Below are 21118 nucleotides of genomic sequence, written 5' to 3' on the forward strand. Positions count from 1 at the left end.
CCACAAACATTTTCTTTTGGCTCTGAACAGTGTGGAATGTTTTACATCTATCTATATACAAACACCTAAGCTGGTTCTTAAAGGGACAGTACGCTATAAAATTATTTCTCCCTTAATGTTTTTCCAATAACTTTTTTTTATCAGATGCAGAGTATAAAATGCATGCAATTTGCTTTTTTAAGGCTTATTTGTGTATATGAATTAGCCGATTTTGTGTTTTGAAGCCACAACCTAATAAAATGGGTTGAGCTTGTAGGTATAATCAGATCTCATTACTTTATCACATTGTGTTCATATACCTGCTTCTTTCTTATATATGTTCATAAATCAATCACCAATACTTGGAGAGAACAATGGAAGTTTAACATTTTATTACCTTATCTCTTCTATAACCCACTGGGAGTGTAATTTCTTCTACTGGCTGTGTTTACACAGCTTGGCCTCAAAGCCAAAAACTTTCAGGATAGGTGGGGATACCACAGGCTAAATAAACTATTTCAAATGCCAATATGAGGGTAAAGGAAATACTTGTAAACAATTTAATACACTCCAGCAGGTAAAGTGGATCATTGGGAACAAATTAAAGGGGAGAACGTTTTTGAGTAAACTGTCCCTTTTTAATAGCGCTTGTAACCTTGTGATGTCATGGGCCCCCACAATTTTGCCTGTCAATTACATTCTGCCCTCTCATTCTTTTACAGGGTCATTAATACGATGCTGGTGACGTGTGCTGTGTGCTGCTATCTATTGTAAGTATAAACAGTTCCTATGTTTGAGCCAGATTGGACTGGCCTAACCTTCTCAACCTAGTATTCGTAGTAAACAGGTCTATCTGCTAAACCTGTCCTGGTGTAAGCCTTTAGTACGCTTCATTACCTACCTTTTCACTTTTAATACAAAATCTTCGTCTAAAAGAAAGATTGTGTGTTCTCCAATTTTGCCGGTAAAATGTAATTTGAAACAACTTAAATTTGAAAGTTGTTTTTCTCTGATTTATTATATTGTGAAATTCTTGAGTCCCTGCAAATGTTAGTTTGATTGACTGTCCTTCTATTACATCAAATTGTACATTGTAGGCTGTAGTATTTTTAAATTTATAGTAACTCACATAACCTTTATTTAGCAGCATAGCTATTTCATATTAAAATAGAACTGGGACTGAACAATTTATTTAGTCTTAATTTTGGGCTACTTGCTGCCGGTGTTGTAATCAGTTATCTGCAAAAGGCAATCTATTTTTAATGACCCCTATATAAATGTACGTTACTTTTTATGAATTATGCAAATGTATCCCCTTCTTAGCTACAGTGCCATTTTTAAAGGGACACTGAAGTCAAAATTAAACTTTCATGATTCGGATAGAGCAGGCAATTTTTAAACAACTTTCCAATTTACTCCATTAACACAAAGTGCACAGTCTTTTTATATTTACACTTTTTAAATCACCAGTTCCTACTGAGCATGTGCAAGAATTCAGACTATACGTATCTGCATTTGTGATTGGTTGATGGCTGTCACATGATGGAGGGGGAGTGGAAATAGACATAACTGAAAGTTGTCAGAAAAAATCTACTTCTCATTTGAAGTTCAGACTAAGGGCTAGATTTATCAAAGCTGAGGCTGACAGGGGCGCGTATACGCGCCAATGTACAGCTCAGCTCGCCTGTGGCGAGGTGAAATTACCCGCAGGTAATCACCATTGCACACAAGCGCAATTTTGCACTCGCGCACAGCCAATCATGCGCACGCAGGAGCTGTCAATCTCCTCGGTCGGACTCGACTGCAGAGATTGAATTTCGCCACCTTAGAGGTGGCAAAGAGGTTAGGGAAGCGGCGGTCTGGTGACCGCTGCTTGTTTAAATTACGGCGAACAAGTTCTTGTGAGAACTTGCAGCCGTAGGGCTTTGATAAATCGAGCCCTAAGTTCTATTGCATTGTCGTGTTATCATGCATTTGTTGATTATGCAAATCTACTGGTCCTTTAAGTGTCATAAAGCTACAATAAATATGTAGTGTACATTATATACATTTTTTAAACTAGCCACATTCGTAGTATGTTTTTCTGTTAAACCTTGATATTGAAGTTTTCTTTCTAATGACCTATTACATCAGGATTTTTTATAAGACCGGGATATCAGCATTGGCTTATATTAGAAATGCTGGATGTCATTTGACCCCGAATGTTGCTCAGACAAGTCAAACCATACATTTCTTTCATATCCCATAAAACTATATTTTCTAATATATGGACTTAGTGAAGTTAACTTAGGTGTTAAATGTCCCTTTTAACACCTAATAAAAGTTGAGCATTCAAATGCCTTTCCACATGAGGTAAATACAGGAGTTTGGTCTGTCTGTCTGTCTCTCTGTCTATCTATCTATATCTCTCTATCCATAGCCAGCAGAAGGAATTCCAATCCTGGCGGGGTGTCGAAGAGATAACTAATAAAATAGTTCTCTCTAAGGGGCCTATCTATCAAGCTCCGAATGGAGCTTGATGCCCCGTGTTTCTGGCGAGCCTGCAGGCTCACCAGAAACAGCAGTTATGAAGCAGCGGTCACCAAGAACGCTACTCCATAACCTGTCCGCCTGCTCTGAGCAGGCGGACAGACATCGCTGGAAATCAACCCGATCAAGTACGATCGTGTTGATTGACACCCCCGTGCCGACGGCCCATTGGCCGCGAGTCTGCAGGGGGCGGCGTTGCACCAGCAGCTCTTGTGAGCTGCTGGTGCAATGCTGAATACGGTGAGCGTATTGCTTGCCGTATTCGGCGAGGTCTGGCGGATCTGATCTGCACTGTCGGATCAGGTCCGCCAGACTTTCTTAAATAGGGGCCTAAGTGTTGGGCTTTAACGTTTGCTTATGTTGTCTGCTGCACACTGTGCATTTCTGTGTAAGAGCAGCAGTTGATATTGGAAGATAAATTGTGCGCTTATGCTGCACACTACCGTTTTCCTACCTAGGCAGCCTTCTGTTAAAGGGACAGTCTACTTGATTTTTTTTATTGTTTAAAAAGATAACGCCTTATACTGTACCTCCTAAATCTCTGTCTGTTTCTAAGCCTCTGCAGGCCGCCTCTTATCTTAGTGCAGTTAGACAGGCTAGTTCATGTGTGCCATATAGATAACATTCTGTTCACTCCTGTGGAGTTATACATGAACCAGCACTAACTATTTAAAATGCAAGTTAATAAAAAAGCATTGAGATAAGGGGGCAGTCTGCAGGATCTTAGATACAAAGTAATCACAGAGGTAAAAAAGTATATTAATATAACAGTGTTGGATTTGCAAAACTTGGAAATGGGTAATAAAGAGCTTATCTACCTTTTTAAAATACAGGGATTATCTATTTATTTTTTATTTTTTTTTAATTACTACAATTTTCATGTAGTCTTCCCCTTTAAATGTCTTCTATAATGAACCTTATGGAGGGCTGGGAATAGGAGTTTATCTTTAAGTGCAAATTATTAGGAAACTATACAGAACTGAAATAGAGGAATTTATATACAAATAAAATACTCTAACAAAGCAGATAATTAATTTTTACAATAAAACATCCCTTTTAATTGCACTGAGATGTACGTTTTATTGGCGGCATTGGCTAATGAAAAAGGCTGGCAAAGCTAACGCTACCTGTTTGTTTGTTTTTCAGTGCTGCTGTAGTGTCAGCTATGACAACCGTAGTATCTTTGATTTTTGAATACTTCACCAATACAGACAAGGGTTCTGCTGTGAGCCTGAACGTCAAAAGAAGATTAGTGACGAAACCGCATATCTTATAGCAATTCAATTGCTTATTTTTCCTTGAAGTATTCATCATTTCCATTGCCCTCACATTAGTCCTTTGCTAGGGACGTATTTGTTTTCTGCAAACAGTTTAAGGAGAGGGGATATTTAAAAGTGACTCCACACAAATACCTCCCCTCCTGGAATTGTCTGAATGCCCCAGGTAATTTCTGCTCAGTTCTGGCTTTATCTTGCAGACCACTGTTTGTGGATAAACAGCTTTGCTATTTCATTTATCTGGCCGGTTTTTACTTGCTAGGGCACCATGTTTATACTTTAATCATTTGTCCTTTTGACGCCTATAGAGTAATTTTCAGTTTGGTAATTCTCTAGCTCGGTTTTAAATTTTTTTATTTTTCTTATGCTCCTGATACTTCAGAGATTCCATTAATGGAATGGAATTATTTATTTTTTTCCTCCCTCATTTTTGCATCTTTATTCTTAAAGTGACGGTAAAGTCAAAATTAAGCTTTCATGATTCAGATGGAGCATTCAATTTTAAACAACTTTCCAATCTACTTCTGTTATAAAATTTGCTTAGTTCTCTTGGTATCATTTATTGAAGAGTAAAACTAGGTAGGCTCACAATAGCGTTTAGGAGTGTGCACATGTCTTTAGTAATCTATGGCAGCAGTGGTTTGCAACATTGTATAACAAACCTACACATAATGTTGGAAAACACTGCTGCCATAGAGTACTAAAGACACGTGCACACTCCTGAGCTCTTATAAAGCTACCTAGTTTTACTCTTCAATAAAAGATGCCAAGAGAACAAATCAAATTTGATAACAGAAGTAAATTTAAAAAGTTGTTTAAAATTACATGCTCTTATGCGAATCATGAAAGTTTTCATTTTCACTTGAAACTTTATTTATTCAGATAGACTCTCCAATTTTACTTTAGATAATTTTCTTTGTTTTCATTGAAAAGCATACCTAGATACGCTCAGGAGCAGCAATGAACTACTGGGAGATTGCTGTTGATTGATGGTTATACATATATTCCTCTTGTCATTGGCTCACCCAATGAGGAATGTATAAAGTTATTTAAAATTGTATGCTTTATCTGAATCATATTAAAAATTGGGTTTCATGGGGCAGAGCTAGCTCTGCAACAGAATGGTCGCACATTACTAGAGCTCCATATAACTTATCTTTTTATGTCAAAAAATGACCACTCAGTTGAACGACTAACACTTCAAAAGTGAGACAGAAGTCTGACAAGACATAACTAACGGTGCAACCTACACTTTAAAGGGACACTGAACACAATTTTTTTCTTTCGTGATTCAGATAGAGCATGCAATTTTAAGGAACTTTCTAATTTACTCCTATTAATTTTTTTTCGTTCTCTTGTTATCTTTATTTGAAAAAGAAGGCATCTAAGCTTTTTTTTTTTTTTTGGTTGAGTACTCTGGACAGCATCTGAATCAAGAAAGAGAAAACATTTGGGTTCAGTGTCCCTTTAAGCTAATGGGACAGCCAAGCTGTATACTTTGTTAGTGGACCATCCGGTGCAGAAGCCATTGGGAAGCGGCCATCTCTTTGCCCTCGTGGCACATCATAGCCCTAATAACTCAAGCTCCTTCATATACTGCCTATCAGAACTATTGCAAAAAAACTCTACAAAGCAGCCTATTTTTTTTCTCTATTCTCCCTATTACTATAACGGATTACATGGCTTTTTCCACTCATAGCCATGGAAGAACTCTTTAATACCATGGATACAGTGTTCAAGAATATGAAGAGAGAGCTTTTCCATATGATAGTCAGATATAACTATCCTCAACAACCCGCTAATGAGCAACATGTGAAGCTGGAGAAGGAGCCCGCTTATAGGGCCGAAGGATTCAAGACACAGAGCCAGCAGGAACCGCAGCCATATGTCTTACCATTGTTGGATGGTACTTCTGTTGCGGAACAGGTGATCGAAGCAGAGCGTGTGCCATGAGGAGTCACTACAGTCTCTGTCGCCCGCTAGAGTAGTTAACTCCGTGGATAGACGTCTGCCTGCGCCGACTGCGACTTGGAGGCTGGCAGATACCGGAATTGTGCCGGAGGTGAACATCTTTAGAGCGACAGGGGCCCAGACAGTCATCCTATTGCAAAGTGTATATATCTATATGTCCGCTCTCTCAAAAATATGCCAGTGAACTCTATGTGACGTGGAGAATTTTATATTTATATATTTTCAAATGATCTTCAGTATTAGTGCTAAACATTTTGGTATCATGTCCTGAAGATTGGTAGATTTGTTGTGAGACATTGGTTAAGTTCCGATATTTTTGTGAGAATTATGATCTCAATGACACTCTCCCATTTTTACCCTATCAAGCCAAAGCCGGTATCTTCCCTGGATCTCATTGGCCAGAAGTATATTTGCACGCATGCGCTCTGAGCGGCATTAAAAGTCGTGAATGTTCATTGTTACCTTATACACCTGATGAAGCGGTCAGTGTGACCGGGAAACGCGTTGTGTATGCTATATTTTATATGTTTTTAATAAAGCCTATAATACTTTTAGTCATTTGGCTTCACTGCTTTTTACAAACATCTGTATAATGTCGTTGGAGGTTATTTGCTGGAGCTGCCCTTTACCCAGTTTCACAGCTGGCTTTAAGGATACAGGAACCCCATACTTTATCAAGTGGAGCAGGGGGTTAAAAGACGAGCTATCACCTGAGTCCAGACTGCTTGAATCTGTTGGAGCCTCGCTGTTCGGCGTGAGGGCACCTATCTGGACAGCTGCTAAAGGTCCAGGAGGCTTTTGTGGCACTTATCAAGTGCTTTTTATATTGTAAGTACGTTTCTTTTGCGTGTGTGGAGACCTAGTCACACTGATGTGCACTATTGTGGCGCCTTCTTCTGCTTTATTTTATCTGTAGATCTGCTGTACTTGAATTGCCGTCAAGGTTTTGGAAGAAGCATTGCAGCCGTGGGTCTGATACATCTGAGGATTACTGTTGTGGACTTTACGTCTAAAAGTATTGATCTATATTATTCATGAACTATCTTTGCACACAGTATATCGTTACTGTTGGGTATTTATAGTGCAGAGTTGAACTATTAGATCTTTGTGTTATATGTACTGTTATATGTATTATGCTGTATTGAACACTTTTTGCTATCTCATCACTAGAGATTATTTATGCTTTGAATCTGGTATATTCCAGTCATAGATTGATGACACGTTATTATATTTATTTTACTAATAGTATCATATGGTGGTTCTATTTGATTTTTTGTTTAAAAGTAACAGTCACTTTTTTGTTACACTATTATCATCATTACGATATTGACACTATTTTAGGCGCATCTAACTTTTTTTTTTTTTTTTTTTTTTTATCTATTAAATCCTATTCCAAAGACTGGTTTGGTCCTGAGAGGAGCGCTGGACACGCTTTGTATTGCAGGAGATCAGCTGGATATCTCGCTTGGCTCTGAAACTAATGTGCTATATCTACTTATATTAATGACAATGCCCTGAGACAGCTGCCTGTACTGTGCAGACAGTTGGGGTAGGATAGCATCCATAATTGAAGGACATATATATGGAGCTATTTTATCTACTAGCTGATATAGGTCTGTCTCCTGCAGTTTTGGAATGTTTATGCCGCAATATTTTTAGTTATTAATATCCCTCTACATACTATCTGTACTAACATATTCAGTTTTACATAATAGGATAGTTCAGTTTTACATAATAGGATAGTTCAGTTTTACATAATAGGATAGTTCAGTTTTACATAATAGGATAGTTCAGTTTTACATAATAGGATAGTTCAGTTTTACATAATAGGATAGTTCACAACGTTTTTAGGAATTGGTTTTGTATGTCTTTTCCTGTTATAGGAAATGTGCCTAGGATCTAATTTGATATTTCAGCTCTGCTAAAATGGGACAGCCAAGCTGTATACTTTGTTAGTGGACCATCCGGTGCAGAAGCCATTGGGAAGCGGCCATCTCTTTGCCCTCGTGGCACATCATAGCCCTAATAACTCAAGCTCCTTCATATACTGCCTATCAGAACTATTGCAAAAAAACTCTACAAAGCAGCCTATTTTTTTTCTCTATTCTCCCTATTACTATAACTGATTACATGGCTTTTTCCACTCATAGCCATGGAAGAACTCTGTAATACCATGGATACAGTGTTCAAGAATATGAAGAGAGCTTTTCCATATGATAGTCAGATATAACTATCCTCAACAACCCGCTAATGAGCAACATGTGAAGCTGGAGAAGGAGCCCGCTTATAGGGCCGAAGGATTCAAGACACAGAGCCAGCAGGAACCGCAGCCATATGTCTTACCATTGTTGGATGGTACTTCTGTTGCGGAACAGGTGATCGAAGCAGAGCGTGTGCCATGAGGAGTCACTACAGTCTCTCAGTCGCCCGCTAGAGTAGTAAACTCCGTGGATAGACGTCTGCCTGCGCCGACTGCGACTTGGAGGCTGGCAGATACCGGAATGGTGCCGGAGGTGAACATCTTTAGAGCGACAGGGGCCCAGACAGTCATCCTATTGCAAAGTGTATATATCTATATGTCCGCTCTCTCAAAAATATGCCAGTGAACTCTATGTGACGTGGAGAATTTTATATTTATATATTTTCAAATGATCTTCAGTATTAGTGCTAAACATTTTGGTATCATGTCCTGGAGATTGGTAGATTTGTTGTGAGACATTGGTTAAGTTCCGATATTTTTGTGAGAATTATGATCTCAATGACAATATGATCTCTCCCATTTTTACCCTATCAAGCCAAAGCCGGTATCTTCCCTGGATCTCATTGGCCAGAAGTATATTTGCACGCATGCGCTCTGAGCGGCATTAAAAGTCGTGAATGTTCATTGTTACCTTATACACCTGATGAAGCGGTCAGTGTGACCGGGAAACGCGTTGTGTATGCTATATTTTATATGTTTTTAATAAAGCCTATAATACTTTTAGTCATTTGGCTTCACTGCTTTTTACAAACATTTGTATAATGTCGTTGGAGGTTATTTGCTGGAGCTGCCCTTTACCCAGTTTCACAGCTGGCTTTAAGGATACAGGAACCCCATACTTTATCAAGTGGAGCAGGGGGTTAAAAGACGAGCTATCACCTGAGTCCAGACTGCTTGAATCTGTTGGAGCCTCGCTGTTCGGCATGAGGGCACCTATCTGGACAGCTGCTAAAGGTCCAGGAGGCTTTTGTGGCACTTATCAAGTGCTTTTTATATTGTAAGTACGTTTCTTTTGCGTGTGTGGAGACCTAGTCACACTGATGTGCACTATTGTGGCGCCTTCTTCTGCTTTATTTTATCTGTAGATCTGCTGTACTTGAATTGCCGTCAAGGTTTTGGAAGAAGCATTGCAGCCGTGGGTCTGATACATCTGAGGATTACTGTTGTGGACTTTACGTCTAAAAGTATTGATCTATATTATTCATGAACTATCTTTGCACACAGTATATCGTTACTGTTGGGTATTTATAGTGCAGAGTTGAACTATTAGATCTTTGTGTTATATGTACTGTTATATGTATAATGCTGTATTGAACACTTTTTGCTATCTCATCACTAGAGATTATTTATGCTTTGAATCTGGTATATTCCAGTCATAGATTGATGACACGTTATTATATTTATTTTACTAATAGTATCATATGGTGGTTCTATTTGCTTTTTGTTTAAAAGTAACAGTCACTTTTTTGTTACACTATTATCATCATTACGATATTGACACTATTTTAGGCGCATCTAACTTTTTTTTTTTTTTTTTTATCTATTAAATCCTATTGCAAAGACTGGTTTGGTCCTGAGAGGAGCGCTGGACACGCTTTGTATTGCAGGAGATCAGCTGGATATCTCGCTTGGCTCTGAAACTAATGTGCTATATCTACTTATATTAATGACAATGCCCTGAGACAGCTGCCTGTACTGTGCAGACAGTTGGGGTAGGATAGCATCCATAATTGAAGGACATATATATGGAGCTATTTTATCTACTAGCTGATATAGGTCTGTCTCCTGCAGTTTTGGAATGTTTATGCCGCAATATTTTTAGTTATTAATATCCCTCTACATACTATCTGTACTAACATATTCAGTTTTACATAATAGGATAGTTCAGTTTTACATAATAGGATAGTTCACAACGTTTTTAGGAATTGGTTTTGTATGTCTTTTCCTGTTATAGGAAATGTGCCTAGGATCTAATTTGATATTTCAGCTCTGCTAAAATAGTTATGGGTATCCTTAGCCTATTGGGAACTTCTTGTCCTATATCTGATATCTACGTGTATGTGTAGCATTATAGAACATATTTATCTGTATGAGGGTGTGCAAAAATTTCTTATGTGTTCAAGCTGAGCGGGAATATGTGCTGCTGTAGATATACCCAATTTTAATAATCTTGTTTCTGCTACTACTGTATGTGTTCAAATAATAGATCTGCCTATTAGGTTTTATATATATTTATTGTAACAAGGGAGATGGTGGATATATAAGCACAGTAATAGTGTATATACTCAATTAACCATATGAAGCCAGTACTGTAATCTTCACTACTTTGATGCCTACAGAGCTATCTGCAGCCAGGACAGCAAACGTGGGCTTAGCCTACATACATTTTAGTAATTTATTGCATATCAACGGTATACCGGGTACTTAAACATATACCCTTTTATCGATCTAGCTTTGAGGTTTACTACATCTTGCTATCATGGCTTTAGCTAAAAGACACTCTTAAGAAACATAGCACTCTGTTTTTGTCGGTGAATATAATTTTCAGATATTATTCTATATACAACTGAAATATGTTTGAATCTAGATCTTACCTATGGGATACAAGTTTGTATTTTTTTTTCTCTGCTTTGAATAATATAATACAGCTCCTTTCCTATGCAGTCACTATAACCCCATAGTTTTAACCCGCCAACTTAACTTTCTCCCTCCCCCTCACTTATTGCTTACTAGGTGAGCATTGGAAAATGCATCCTACGAAAACCTTTTCTTTCCTAATTTCCCACAAAATCCCCTCAGATACAAGTAACAATGAGAGACCCTTGTAAACTATATGGGGATAACATCTCACTAGCGGCCTACTTATATTTTGAGGAGATATATGACCATGTTTATTGTAGAAAAACACGAGGCTAACCCCGTTATACTATCCTTTAGTCACCCCATATTACTCAAACTTAGTGTAGATGGTCCAAGTGTGGCCACCAATTGTCGTCAGGGGTGGGATGCGTTTTTTTGTTTTTATCACTATTGATAAGGGGACGCATAGTTTGGGATATATATATATATATATATATATATATATATATATATATATATATATATATATATATATATATATATATATATATATATATATATATATATATATATATATATATATATATATATATATATATATATATATATATATATATATATATATATTACACACATACTCACAGGAATGAACATCCAGCTCAAGTGTGTGTGTGTATGTGTATATATATATATATATATATATATATATATATATATATATATACTCTATATCAAGGTTTGTTTATTTTTCTTTATCGGTGAATATAGTGTTTGTTCAGAGCAACTTGCAACAACAACATATATGACTTGAATCTGATTTTACATGGCAAATATGTTATGATCTGAAAAATGTCTTCTTACTCTGTACTCTTGACGACTTTATTTTGTATTATGCAATTTGCCTGTTATTGTTTGTAACCTCAATAAAAATATATTTAAAAAATGTGGTATTTAAAGGGACATGGAGGCCAAATTTTTAACTTTTATGATTCAGATAGAGCATACTGTGGTAGGCTCAATACCTGTCTTGAGCACTATATGACAGTGGTATTGTTTCAAGTGCTGCTGCCATGTAGTGCTGAAAAATGTATACATTTGCTTTTTAATAAAGGTTACCAAGAGAATGAAGTAAATGTTATAATAGAAAGTTGTTTAAAGTGAAAGTCAATCCTAGCATTTGTGAATCTCTAGGATTGACCATTGAAACAAATAAAGGAGACTTTCATTCATGAAGTATAAAATACTTCATGCAGAAAGCTCCTTTATTTGTTTCAAGCGTTCTCAGGTGACGTTTTCACCTCTTTAGCCAATAGATGTGTGGCAAATCCGGCGTTTTGCTAAGTGGTGGAAACGTCACCTCTTAGCAAAACAGCGTTCTGCCGTGGGCTGCCTGAGCAGCTCAGAATGGCGAACACTTGAAACAAATAAAGGAGCTTTCTGCATGAAGTATTTTTCAATGGTCAATCCTTTCACAAACGCTAGGATTGATTTTCACTTTAAAATTGCATACTCCACTTTGAGTCTTTTTTTTATTTTGGAACCTGTTATTGAAAATTCTAACTTTTTTCAGCCATGAATCTTTAAAAGACCTTTATTCTTTTAAGCAGGGTCCATAGGTACAAACAGCAACGTTTCAAGCCTGCAATAGGCTCTTAGTCATGTCATCCTGGATTATGCCTATACATCATCATCATTATTATTATTATTATTATTATTATTATTATTATTATTAGTTATTTGTAGAGCGCCAACAGATTCCGCAGCCGGGATCAAATAGGTAGAAGGCCCTGCCGAGAGTCGCACTGTTGTAGTCAGCTCTTATGAAGGTGATCTGCAAACAGTTGGGCTCTTAGGCTTACATTCTAATGAGGTTCAAGGGGACAGCAATGGAGGAGATGAACTGGTATAAGGAAAGGTTAGTGTAGGTTGTATGCATCCCTGAATAGTACAGTTTTTAGGGAGCGCTTGAAGCTTTCAAAACTAGGGGAGAGGCTTGTGGAGCGAGGCAGAGAGTTCCACAAGATGGGAGCCAATCTGGAGAAGTCCTGTAAATGGGACTGTGAGGAGGTAACAAGAGGAGGAGAGTAGGAAGTTGTGAGCAGAGCGAAGGGGACGGGAGGGAGAGTATCTGGAGACAAGGTCTGAGATATAGGGGGGAGCAGTGCAGTTGAGGGCCTTGTATGTCAGAGACAGACTTTTGTGTTTAATCCTGGAGGCAAGAGGAAGCCAGTGAAGTGATTGGCAGAGAGGGGCAGCAGATGAAGAGCAACGTGTAAGGACGATGAGCCCCGCAGAGGCGTTCATTATGGATTGTAAAGGATCTAGGCGGCAGCTAGGGAGATCAGAGAGGACAAAGTTTGAGTAGTCAGGGCGGGAAAGGATGAGAGTGGATTAAAATCTTAGTTGTGTTTTGTGTAAGGAAATGTCTAATTTTAGAGAGAGTTTTTAAGGTGGAAGCGGCAGGATTTAGCGAAGGACTGAATGTGAGGAGGTAAAGAAAGATCGGAGTCAAATGTGACCCCAAGACATCGGCCATGCGTGGTAGGGGTAATGATGGAGTTGTCGACAGTTATAGAGAGATTGGAGGTGGAGCTTTTGGAAGAAGGGGGTGAAAATAAGGAGCTCCGTTTTGGAGAGATTTAGCTTAATGTAGTGAGAGGACATCCAGGATGAGATGTGAGAAAGACAGTTAGGGAATCCAAATGCCAAAGTTCTACACACTTTGTTGTAAACTATGTAACAAGTAGCACAGTAATATAGTGTACTCTTCGTGGTTTTTACTGCTCTGTCAAGTGCTTACAACCCAAGGCAAGTATATATGCAGCTACAGTCAATAAATGGAGGCTGACTTACCGCGTCCGGTCCTGGGGTGCGATCTAATGATCTAAAGGTTGTTAGGAGTAAAGGGACACTTAAGCATTTTGCAGATAGTTATAGTAAAGAAATGTAATTACATGTGCTTGAATTATTCGGAATTGTCCTTGTCATATTACTTTATTTTCAAACATGCTAATCTATTAGGTGTATTGTAATAAATGAATTAGAGGCTCGCATTTGCTAAAAGTGTAATGATTGGCTTAACTGGTTGACCAATAAGAAGGATAGCCCTTGATAAAGGGCACCTGTTTTTAACTTTTTATTCAGCTAGGACTACGGCTGGGAAGCCGAAACTCGTCAGCTGTTAAATTCTTCCTCACACTATTGACCAACCAGCTGCTGTCAATGTTCCAAAAGCATTGTGTATATACGCTATTTGGCATTCTCACAGCATGTGAGTATGTAGCGATATTGTGGAGAATAAACGCTACTTGCACATCTACCGGTGCTCCTGTTTCTCATTTATTTTGAATTGAACGAGGATTCCCCCACTGTGAGCAGGGACGTAGGCACCTGAAGTTGTGGAGTGCCTCCTCCCCCCTCCAATCCGGATTGGATCACAAGGCAAATCGGAGAGTGACATCTGGTAATCACAGCCAATGGAGTAAGCTGCACGCGTCTGAGGAGGGCGTGATCTAAGCGGTGACGTGTCCGGCCAGCTTACGGAGCTAAGTGGAACACTACTGGACACCACGGGCGATAAAAGATCATGGGATCACAAGGGGTCTTTTACAAGTATGGACTAGCAAGATCCTGTGTCTAAAAGCCGGACTCGCATTAGATCGCACCCCAGGACCGGACGCAGTAATTCAGCCTCCATTTATTGATTTGTCTGTACCTGGATATATACTTGCCTTGGGTTGTAAGCACTTGACGGAGCAGTAAAAACACGAAGAGTACACTATATTACTGTGCTACTTGTTACATAGTTTACCACACAGTGTGTAGAACTTTGGTATTTGGATTTACATTCGGAGCGTGGAATCCCGCTCATACTACACACCAGGTCAACTAGTATCAACACTCCGGACTATAGAGGGGATCTGTGAGTTTATTAGAGATGTCTGACACGGACAGCAGTTTGCAAATGCAAGCACATACATTTTATTCCCTAAAGACAGCTTCAGAGTAATGAGCACACTAGAGAAATAGAGGCCATCTTTACCACGGACCCAACTAAGTTTACCCTGACCGCCCTGTTTGAGGACATGGAACAATTATTAATCAAAGAAAACAGACTGAAGTGGGACATTATTACTTTGAATAAATATATTGAGTTGGGACTTATTCTCAGGGGTCTACGTATTAACAAATTCCCCACATTCCTAACTGAAGACAGAGAGTTTATACAATTGTGGAATGTTGTGTTGTCTGAGTGCTCAGCAAAACGTATGGTATTACTAGTGCAATATAAGACTGCTCAATTAAAAGTAATCACAGATAAAATCGTTTTCATACAAAATTAGTTTAATACACGTAGTGGTGACATGGATTATCCAGCACTAGATCAGATTTTACATGATACCATAGCTGAGGCAAAGCAAGTGTTGTTAGAGAGGAAACATAATAAGTATGTACGAGATCAAACAGATTTCAATAATAACTTAGTTTATGTCTGGAACCGGAAGGAACGGTTCTCTAGAAGAAAGGAGTATAATGTCAGAAGTGGCACAAGAAATCAAAGGAGAGGAAATAGACAGAGAAATAGGGGCAGGGGCAGGAGAGGACAGCGCAGAATCCAATTCTCAGATGATGAAATGGATTCCCAAGGGGACAGTTCAGGAGGGGAGGATACAGACCATAATTACACCCCTTATCCTCTTAGTGTTACCATACCTCAACAAGGTCATTATGTTACAACACAAGTAGTTAGGCCAAAAGAAGGCAGTATGCCTGTAGTCCCTATACTAAAAAATGCAAAACCCTATGCGTATTCCAAATACAATGTACAAAGAACAGAAACAATGGTGGGCAGTACACGTAGCAATGTAACTAATGTAGAAAGAGCACAGGTCAATCAGGTTTTTTCAATTGCCCCCCCAGGAGGAGACGTGGGGGGCAAGACACAAGAGATACTCACAAAGGAAGGTACACGCTAAGGAAGAAATGAAGGATTCAGTGGTTATGAGCATCATTAATTTACCCACGAGTTAAGTGAGCAAGAAAAGAAGGTTTTGGAATTAGGCTTGGGGTATGTTCCAACTGTGGGTTTCAACCTCTTCAATACACTCCTAGACGTAAACAAGCTAATTAGGAAATTGACACTTTATAAACATTTTCAGAAAACACACAGGGGGGAAATGGACAGGAAGGTCTCATACGAGAGGATGAATTGGATTTTGGGGAGCAGTGTGACGTGAGGGTCCTGCAATCACTCCTAACAGGAGGAGGACTGGACTCAGATTGGGGCCATACTGCTCTATCGAAATTAAAAAAAACCCTCTAAGTTTTACCCCATTCAGGACAGAGGCCCTGTGATAGAAAAATTCTATTCAAGGGTTGAAGAAGATCTCACTAATCTTTACTATCAGGAGAGACAACATAAACCTAACATCGCATTAGCAGAGAGGCAGGCATTACAAAACCTAGGTAAGAACCAGGAATTGGGGATTCGATCTGCGGACAAGGGGGGGTCGGTTGTTATTTTGAACAAGAATGATTTTGTTAAAGAGGCATAAAGACAGCTCTCAAATACACAGGAGTATAAGGTGCTGAGCTCAGATCCAACAAGAGCATTTCAAAGACAACTGAGATCTGATAGATGATGGCCTTTAACTGGGATTACTAGACAAGGGAACCAGTGAGTTCCTATACATTAGTCACCCCAGAATGCCTGTATTCAACCACCTCCCTAAGGTGCACATATCACTATGACGTCAAGGGGAGGCCCATTGTCAGTGGCATTGGGTCTCTCCTTGAACCTTTGTCGGAGTGGTTGGATGCATTACTGCAACCTATGATTAGACTATTGACAAGTTTTGTCTTGGACACCAAACATATTCTCAATTTGGTACCCAACATTGATTGGAATGACAGCTATATGTGGGTAACGGTAGACGTTAAGTCACTATACTCATCAATTCCCCATGAACAGGGATTGAAAGCTGTGAACTATTATATGAGAAAATACTGCATGGATGACCCTATATTATGTGAATTCGTACATAGGGTCACGGATTTTCTGTTGACCTATAACTTCTTCAAATTCAATGGCCAATTCTTTCTCCAAATGTGTGGTACGGCCATGGGGGCTACGTTTGCCCCCTCCTACGCCAACCTATTCATGGGTTGGTGGGAGGAGGACCACATATTTGGAGAGAGGAATCTACACAGACAGAACATTGTCTTCTATAAAATTATTTATAGACGACCTTCTGTTTGTGTGGAAAGGGGACCCGCTTGATGTACCCATTTTTATCAACTATTTGAACAAAAATGATAAGGGCATAGAATTCACCTTTTGAATGTAACAACGATAGTATTAACTATCTTGATGTCTCCCTATTGGGTACACCGGGTAAAAAGGTGACTTCTTCCATCTACTGAAAACCCATAACAGGGAACACATTGTTACACGCAAAAAGCTGCCACCCACAAAATGTGTTCAAAGCGGTAGCTAAGGGACAGTACATACGGGTCAAGAGAAATTGTACACATCAAGACCAGTATGAAAAGGAGAGTAAAGAGTTAACATATTTAGGAACAGGGGCTATGGACACAAGATAATCAAAAGGGCCAGAGAATCTGTTGAGAATATAGACAGAGAAGTCCTATTGTTGCCCAAGAGTGAAACAGCGAGTACAAAGAAACCTTTTAATAAAGGCCTTCTCTTTGTAACAGATTACTCAGTGGAATATGCAGAAATCTGCAATATCCTTAGGAGACACTTTAGAATGCTCTTTGCTGATGATGATTTGGCAGACGCATCCAAACAGGGCTGTCATTTTTCATACAAGAAAAATAAAACCATTGGTAATATGGTAGCCCCTACCAAACTCAAAAAGGCTGAACCAGGGGGATCAGCTTGGCTAATGGTAAAAGGAATGCACAGGTGTAATTACAGAGACTGTGTGTACTGTGAAAAAGTAGTTTGTGGTGGGACCTTTCAATCAACCAACAGAGGACAGCAATTTGACGTCAATTCTTGCATAACTTGCAGGTCAAAATTTGTCATTTATCTGATAACCTGTGTAAAATACAGTATGTAGGCCTAACTACCAGGGGATAAGATCCCGCATTAGGGAGCATCTCCCCACGATCAGGACGGGTAAATTGAATACCCCACTGGTACAACATTTTGTACAAACCCACGAAAAAAGCACGGAAAGATTTAAATGGACAGCCATTGAACATGTTCATATTCCCTCTAGAGGAGGGGACAGGGAAAGGGTTTTGGGCAGACAGGAGGTGTTCTGGATCTTTAAATTAAAGCCCAGAACACCTTCAGGACTTAACTCAACCTATGATTTGATAAATTATTGGCAGTAAACAAATCCTTTGGTCACACATTATTGGCTAAACCAACTAAAATAAACATTTTGTAATGTGACCATCCTTTAGGGCATTATTAAGGTAATATATGCCATTTTAAGGGACTTTGGCAATAATATATACGAAAGAATACAGGAAGACAAGCATATATACGTCTCAAGATTAAAGTTATTTATATTCCTGACCATTAGGATGGGTGCAACAATATGGGTAATACATATATTACCTCATGAAGCTGTATCTGTATGTCCACACTGTTTACTTCAGATACATAGATATAACCTATAGCTTTAAATACATATAAGCTGCATTTATCTAGTATGCTAGGGTACCACACCATAATTGGATATATATCTGTAAAAATCCAGACCGTAATTAACAGTATCTACTATTGAGAAAATTAGGTACTAATGAATACACATAGGTCGACGTCTTTTTCTTTTTTTCTTTCTCCTATATTTTTTCAATGTATTAAGGTTGTTAGGAGTAAAGGGACACTTAAGTGTTTTGCAGATAGTTATAGTAAAGAAATTTAATTGCATGTGCTTGAATTATTCGGGATTGTCCTTGTCATATTACTTTATTTTCAAACATGCTAATCTATTAGATGTATTGTAATAAATGAATTAGAGGCTTGCATTTGCTAAAAGTGTAATGATTGGCTTAACTGGTTGACCAATAAGAAGGATAGCCCTTGAAAAAGGGCGCCTGTTTTTAACTTTTTATTCAGCTAGGACTACGGCTGGGAAGCCGAAACGCGTCAGCTGTTAAATTCTTCCTCACACTATTAACCAACCAGCTGCTGTCAATGTTCCAAAAGCATTGAATATACGCTGATATTTGACATTCTCACAGCATGAGCGTACAGCTTTTTTTATATGTAGCGATATTGTGGAGAATAAATGCTACTTGCACATCTACCGGTGCTCCTGTTTCTCATTTATTTTTACTTTATCAGGAAACGATGACATGTAGATTGAGAAGAGAAGGGGACCGATGTAAGAGCCTTGCGGTACCCCAACAGAAAGTGGTAACAGTGCAGAGGAAGCCTCAGAGAAGGCTACACTAAAGGTGCGGTTAGACAGGTAGGAAGAGAACCACAAGAGGGCTGTGTCACAAATACCAAAGGATTGGAGGGTTTGGAGCAAAAGAGGTTGGTCAACAGTATCAAAGGCTGCAGACAGATCAAGGAGGATAAGCAGAGAGAAGTGGCCTTTGGATTTTGCTGTAAGTAGATCGTTGGTAACCTTAACGATTGCTGTCTCTGTGGATTGATGGGGACAAAATCCAGATTACAGTGGGTCAAGGAGTGAGTTTAATGTAATAAAATAGGATATCCGTGCATATACTAGCTTTTCGAGACAAGAGGGAGTAGGGAAATAGGGCGGTAGTTAGATGGGGAGGTTGGATCGAGACACGTTTTTTTTTGAGGATAAGTGTGACCAGTGCTTGTTTTAGAGATGAGGGAAATATAACGGTGCTGAGGGAGAGGTTGAAAATGTGTGTCAGTATAGGGGTAAGGGTAGAAGAGACGAGGGGAGTAGCTGTGAGGGGATGGGGTCGAGGGGATAGGTAGTGAGGTGAGAGCACAGTATAAGTGCAGAAACTTCTTCCTCAGTAACAGGGGAAAAAGAGCTACGTTTATGGCTATGTGGGTTGTGGTTGATTGTGAGCTTTTGAGGGGGTGAGAGACTGGAGTTATGTTGAGAGCTTATTTCGTTTCTGATGGAGTCAATTTTGTTATTGAAGTGGCTGGAAAAATCTTGAGCTGACAGAAGTTTTTATTAGGGGGTGGGCAGAGAAGAGTATTGAAAGTGGAGACCAGACATTTTGGGTTTGAAGAAAGTAGAGAAGTAATGTTGCTTATAAAGATTAAAGGGACAGTTTACTCAAAATTTTTCTCCCCTTTAATTTGATTTGTTCCCAATGATCCACTTGCTGGAGTGTATTAAATTGTTTACAAGTAGCTCCTTTACCCTTATATTGGCATTTGAAACAGTTGATTTAGCATGTGGTATCCCCACCTATTCTGAAAGTTTGTGGCCGCAGGTCCAAGCTATAGATAAGCTTTGTAAACACAGCCATCAGAAGAAATTACACTCCCAGTGGGATATAGCAGAGATAAGGTAATAAAATGTTGATTTTCCATTGTTCTCTCCAAGTACTGGTGATTGGATTATGGACAGACATAAGATAAAGAAGCAGGTATATGTACACAATGTGATACAGTAATGAGATCTGATTATACCTACAAGCTCAACCCATTTTATTAGGTTGTGGCTTCTAAACACAAAATCAGAGCTTTAATATACACAAATAAACCTTAAAAAGCAAATCTCATACATTTTATACTCTGCAGTTGGTAAAAAAAGCAATTGTAAACACATTAATCAAAAAACTATTTTACAGTATACTGTCCCTTTAAGGGCAGAATAGTACGAGTTCAAGATGAACTTGTGGTAAAAAAAAGTCGGCTGTACTCCGAGATTTTCTCCAGTGCCGCTCAGCAGTACGAGAACATCTGCATAGGTATCATGTTAGAGGAGTATGCCAGGGCTGAGGATGAGTGTGTGATTTCCAAGCTATGGTAGGAGGGCCAGATTGTCAAGGACCGATGTAAGGGTGGAATTATAGTGGCAGATTGGGCAGGGCAGGAAAAAGAGGAGATGGATGAGAGAATTAGCGAGCTGCTGCTGATCTAATGACATAATGTTTCCATGAAGTAGAGGGGTAGGAGGAGGGAGAGTTGTAGGGAGGGATGTGATGGTCAAAAAGAGGAAAAGGGGAGTTTGTGAAGTTTGAAATAGTGCATCGATAGCTTAAAGATCAGATCAAGGGAGTGACCATCTTTGTGAGTGGGAGAGTCAGTCCATTGTGATAGAAAGAGGAAGTGAGTTGCAGAAGTTGTTTTGCAGAGGAGGCAGTGAGATTGTCGAGGGATTTTGAAGTCGCCAAGAATGAGGGCAGGGGTGACTGAGGAAAGGAAATAAGGTATGCAAAACAGAATGAGAAGCAGTCTGCCAGGAACGAACAGCAGCATCAATAGCTTGTTCTATGGCCTGGTTGCCAACTGGTAGTAGCTTCTTTTTGCCCAATTGTGCTTTTCACAGAGGAAAACTTTCCTATAGTATATCAGTCTGATCGTCTCGGCCTC

At 39.1% G+C, this 21118-nt stretch overlaps 1 protein-coding gene across 1 annotated transcript in view; it reads left to right on the forward strand.

Moving 5' to 3' along the window:
- Positions 1 to 21118, forward strand: part of ATP6V0E1 (ATPase H+ transporting V0 subunit e1) — a 59876-nt gene that overhangs the window by 2056 nt on the left and 36702 nt on the right. The window contains exon 2 of the mRNA XM_053717135.1: positions 702 to 749. Coding sequence (XP_053573110.1) covers positions 702 to 749 — 48 coding nt within the window. The remainder of the gene's footprint in view (positions 1 to 701; positions 750 to 21118) is intronic.

Source organism: Bombina bombina, chromosome 6, assembly GCF_027579735.1.
Source record: "Bombina bombina isolate aBomBom1 chromosome 6, aBomBom1.pri, whole genome shotgun sequence".
NCBI lineage: Eukaryota > Metazoa > Chordata > Amphibia > Anura > Bombinatoridae > Bombina > Bombina bombina.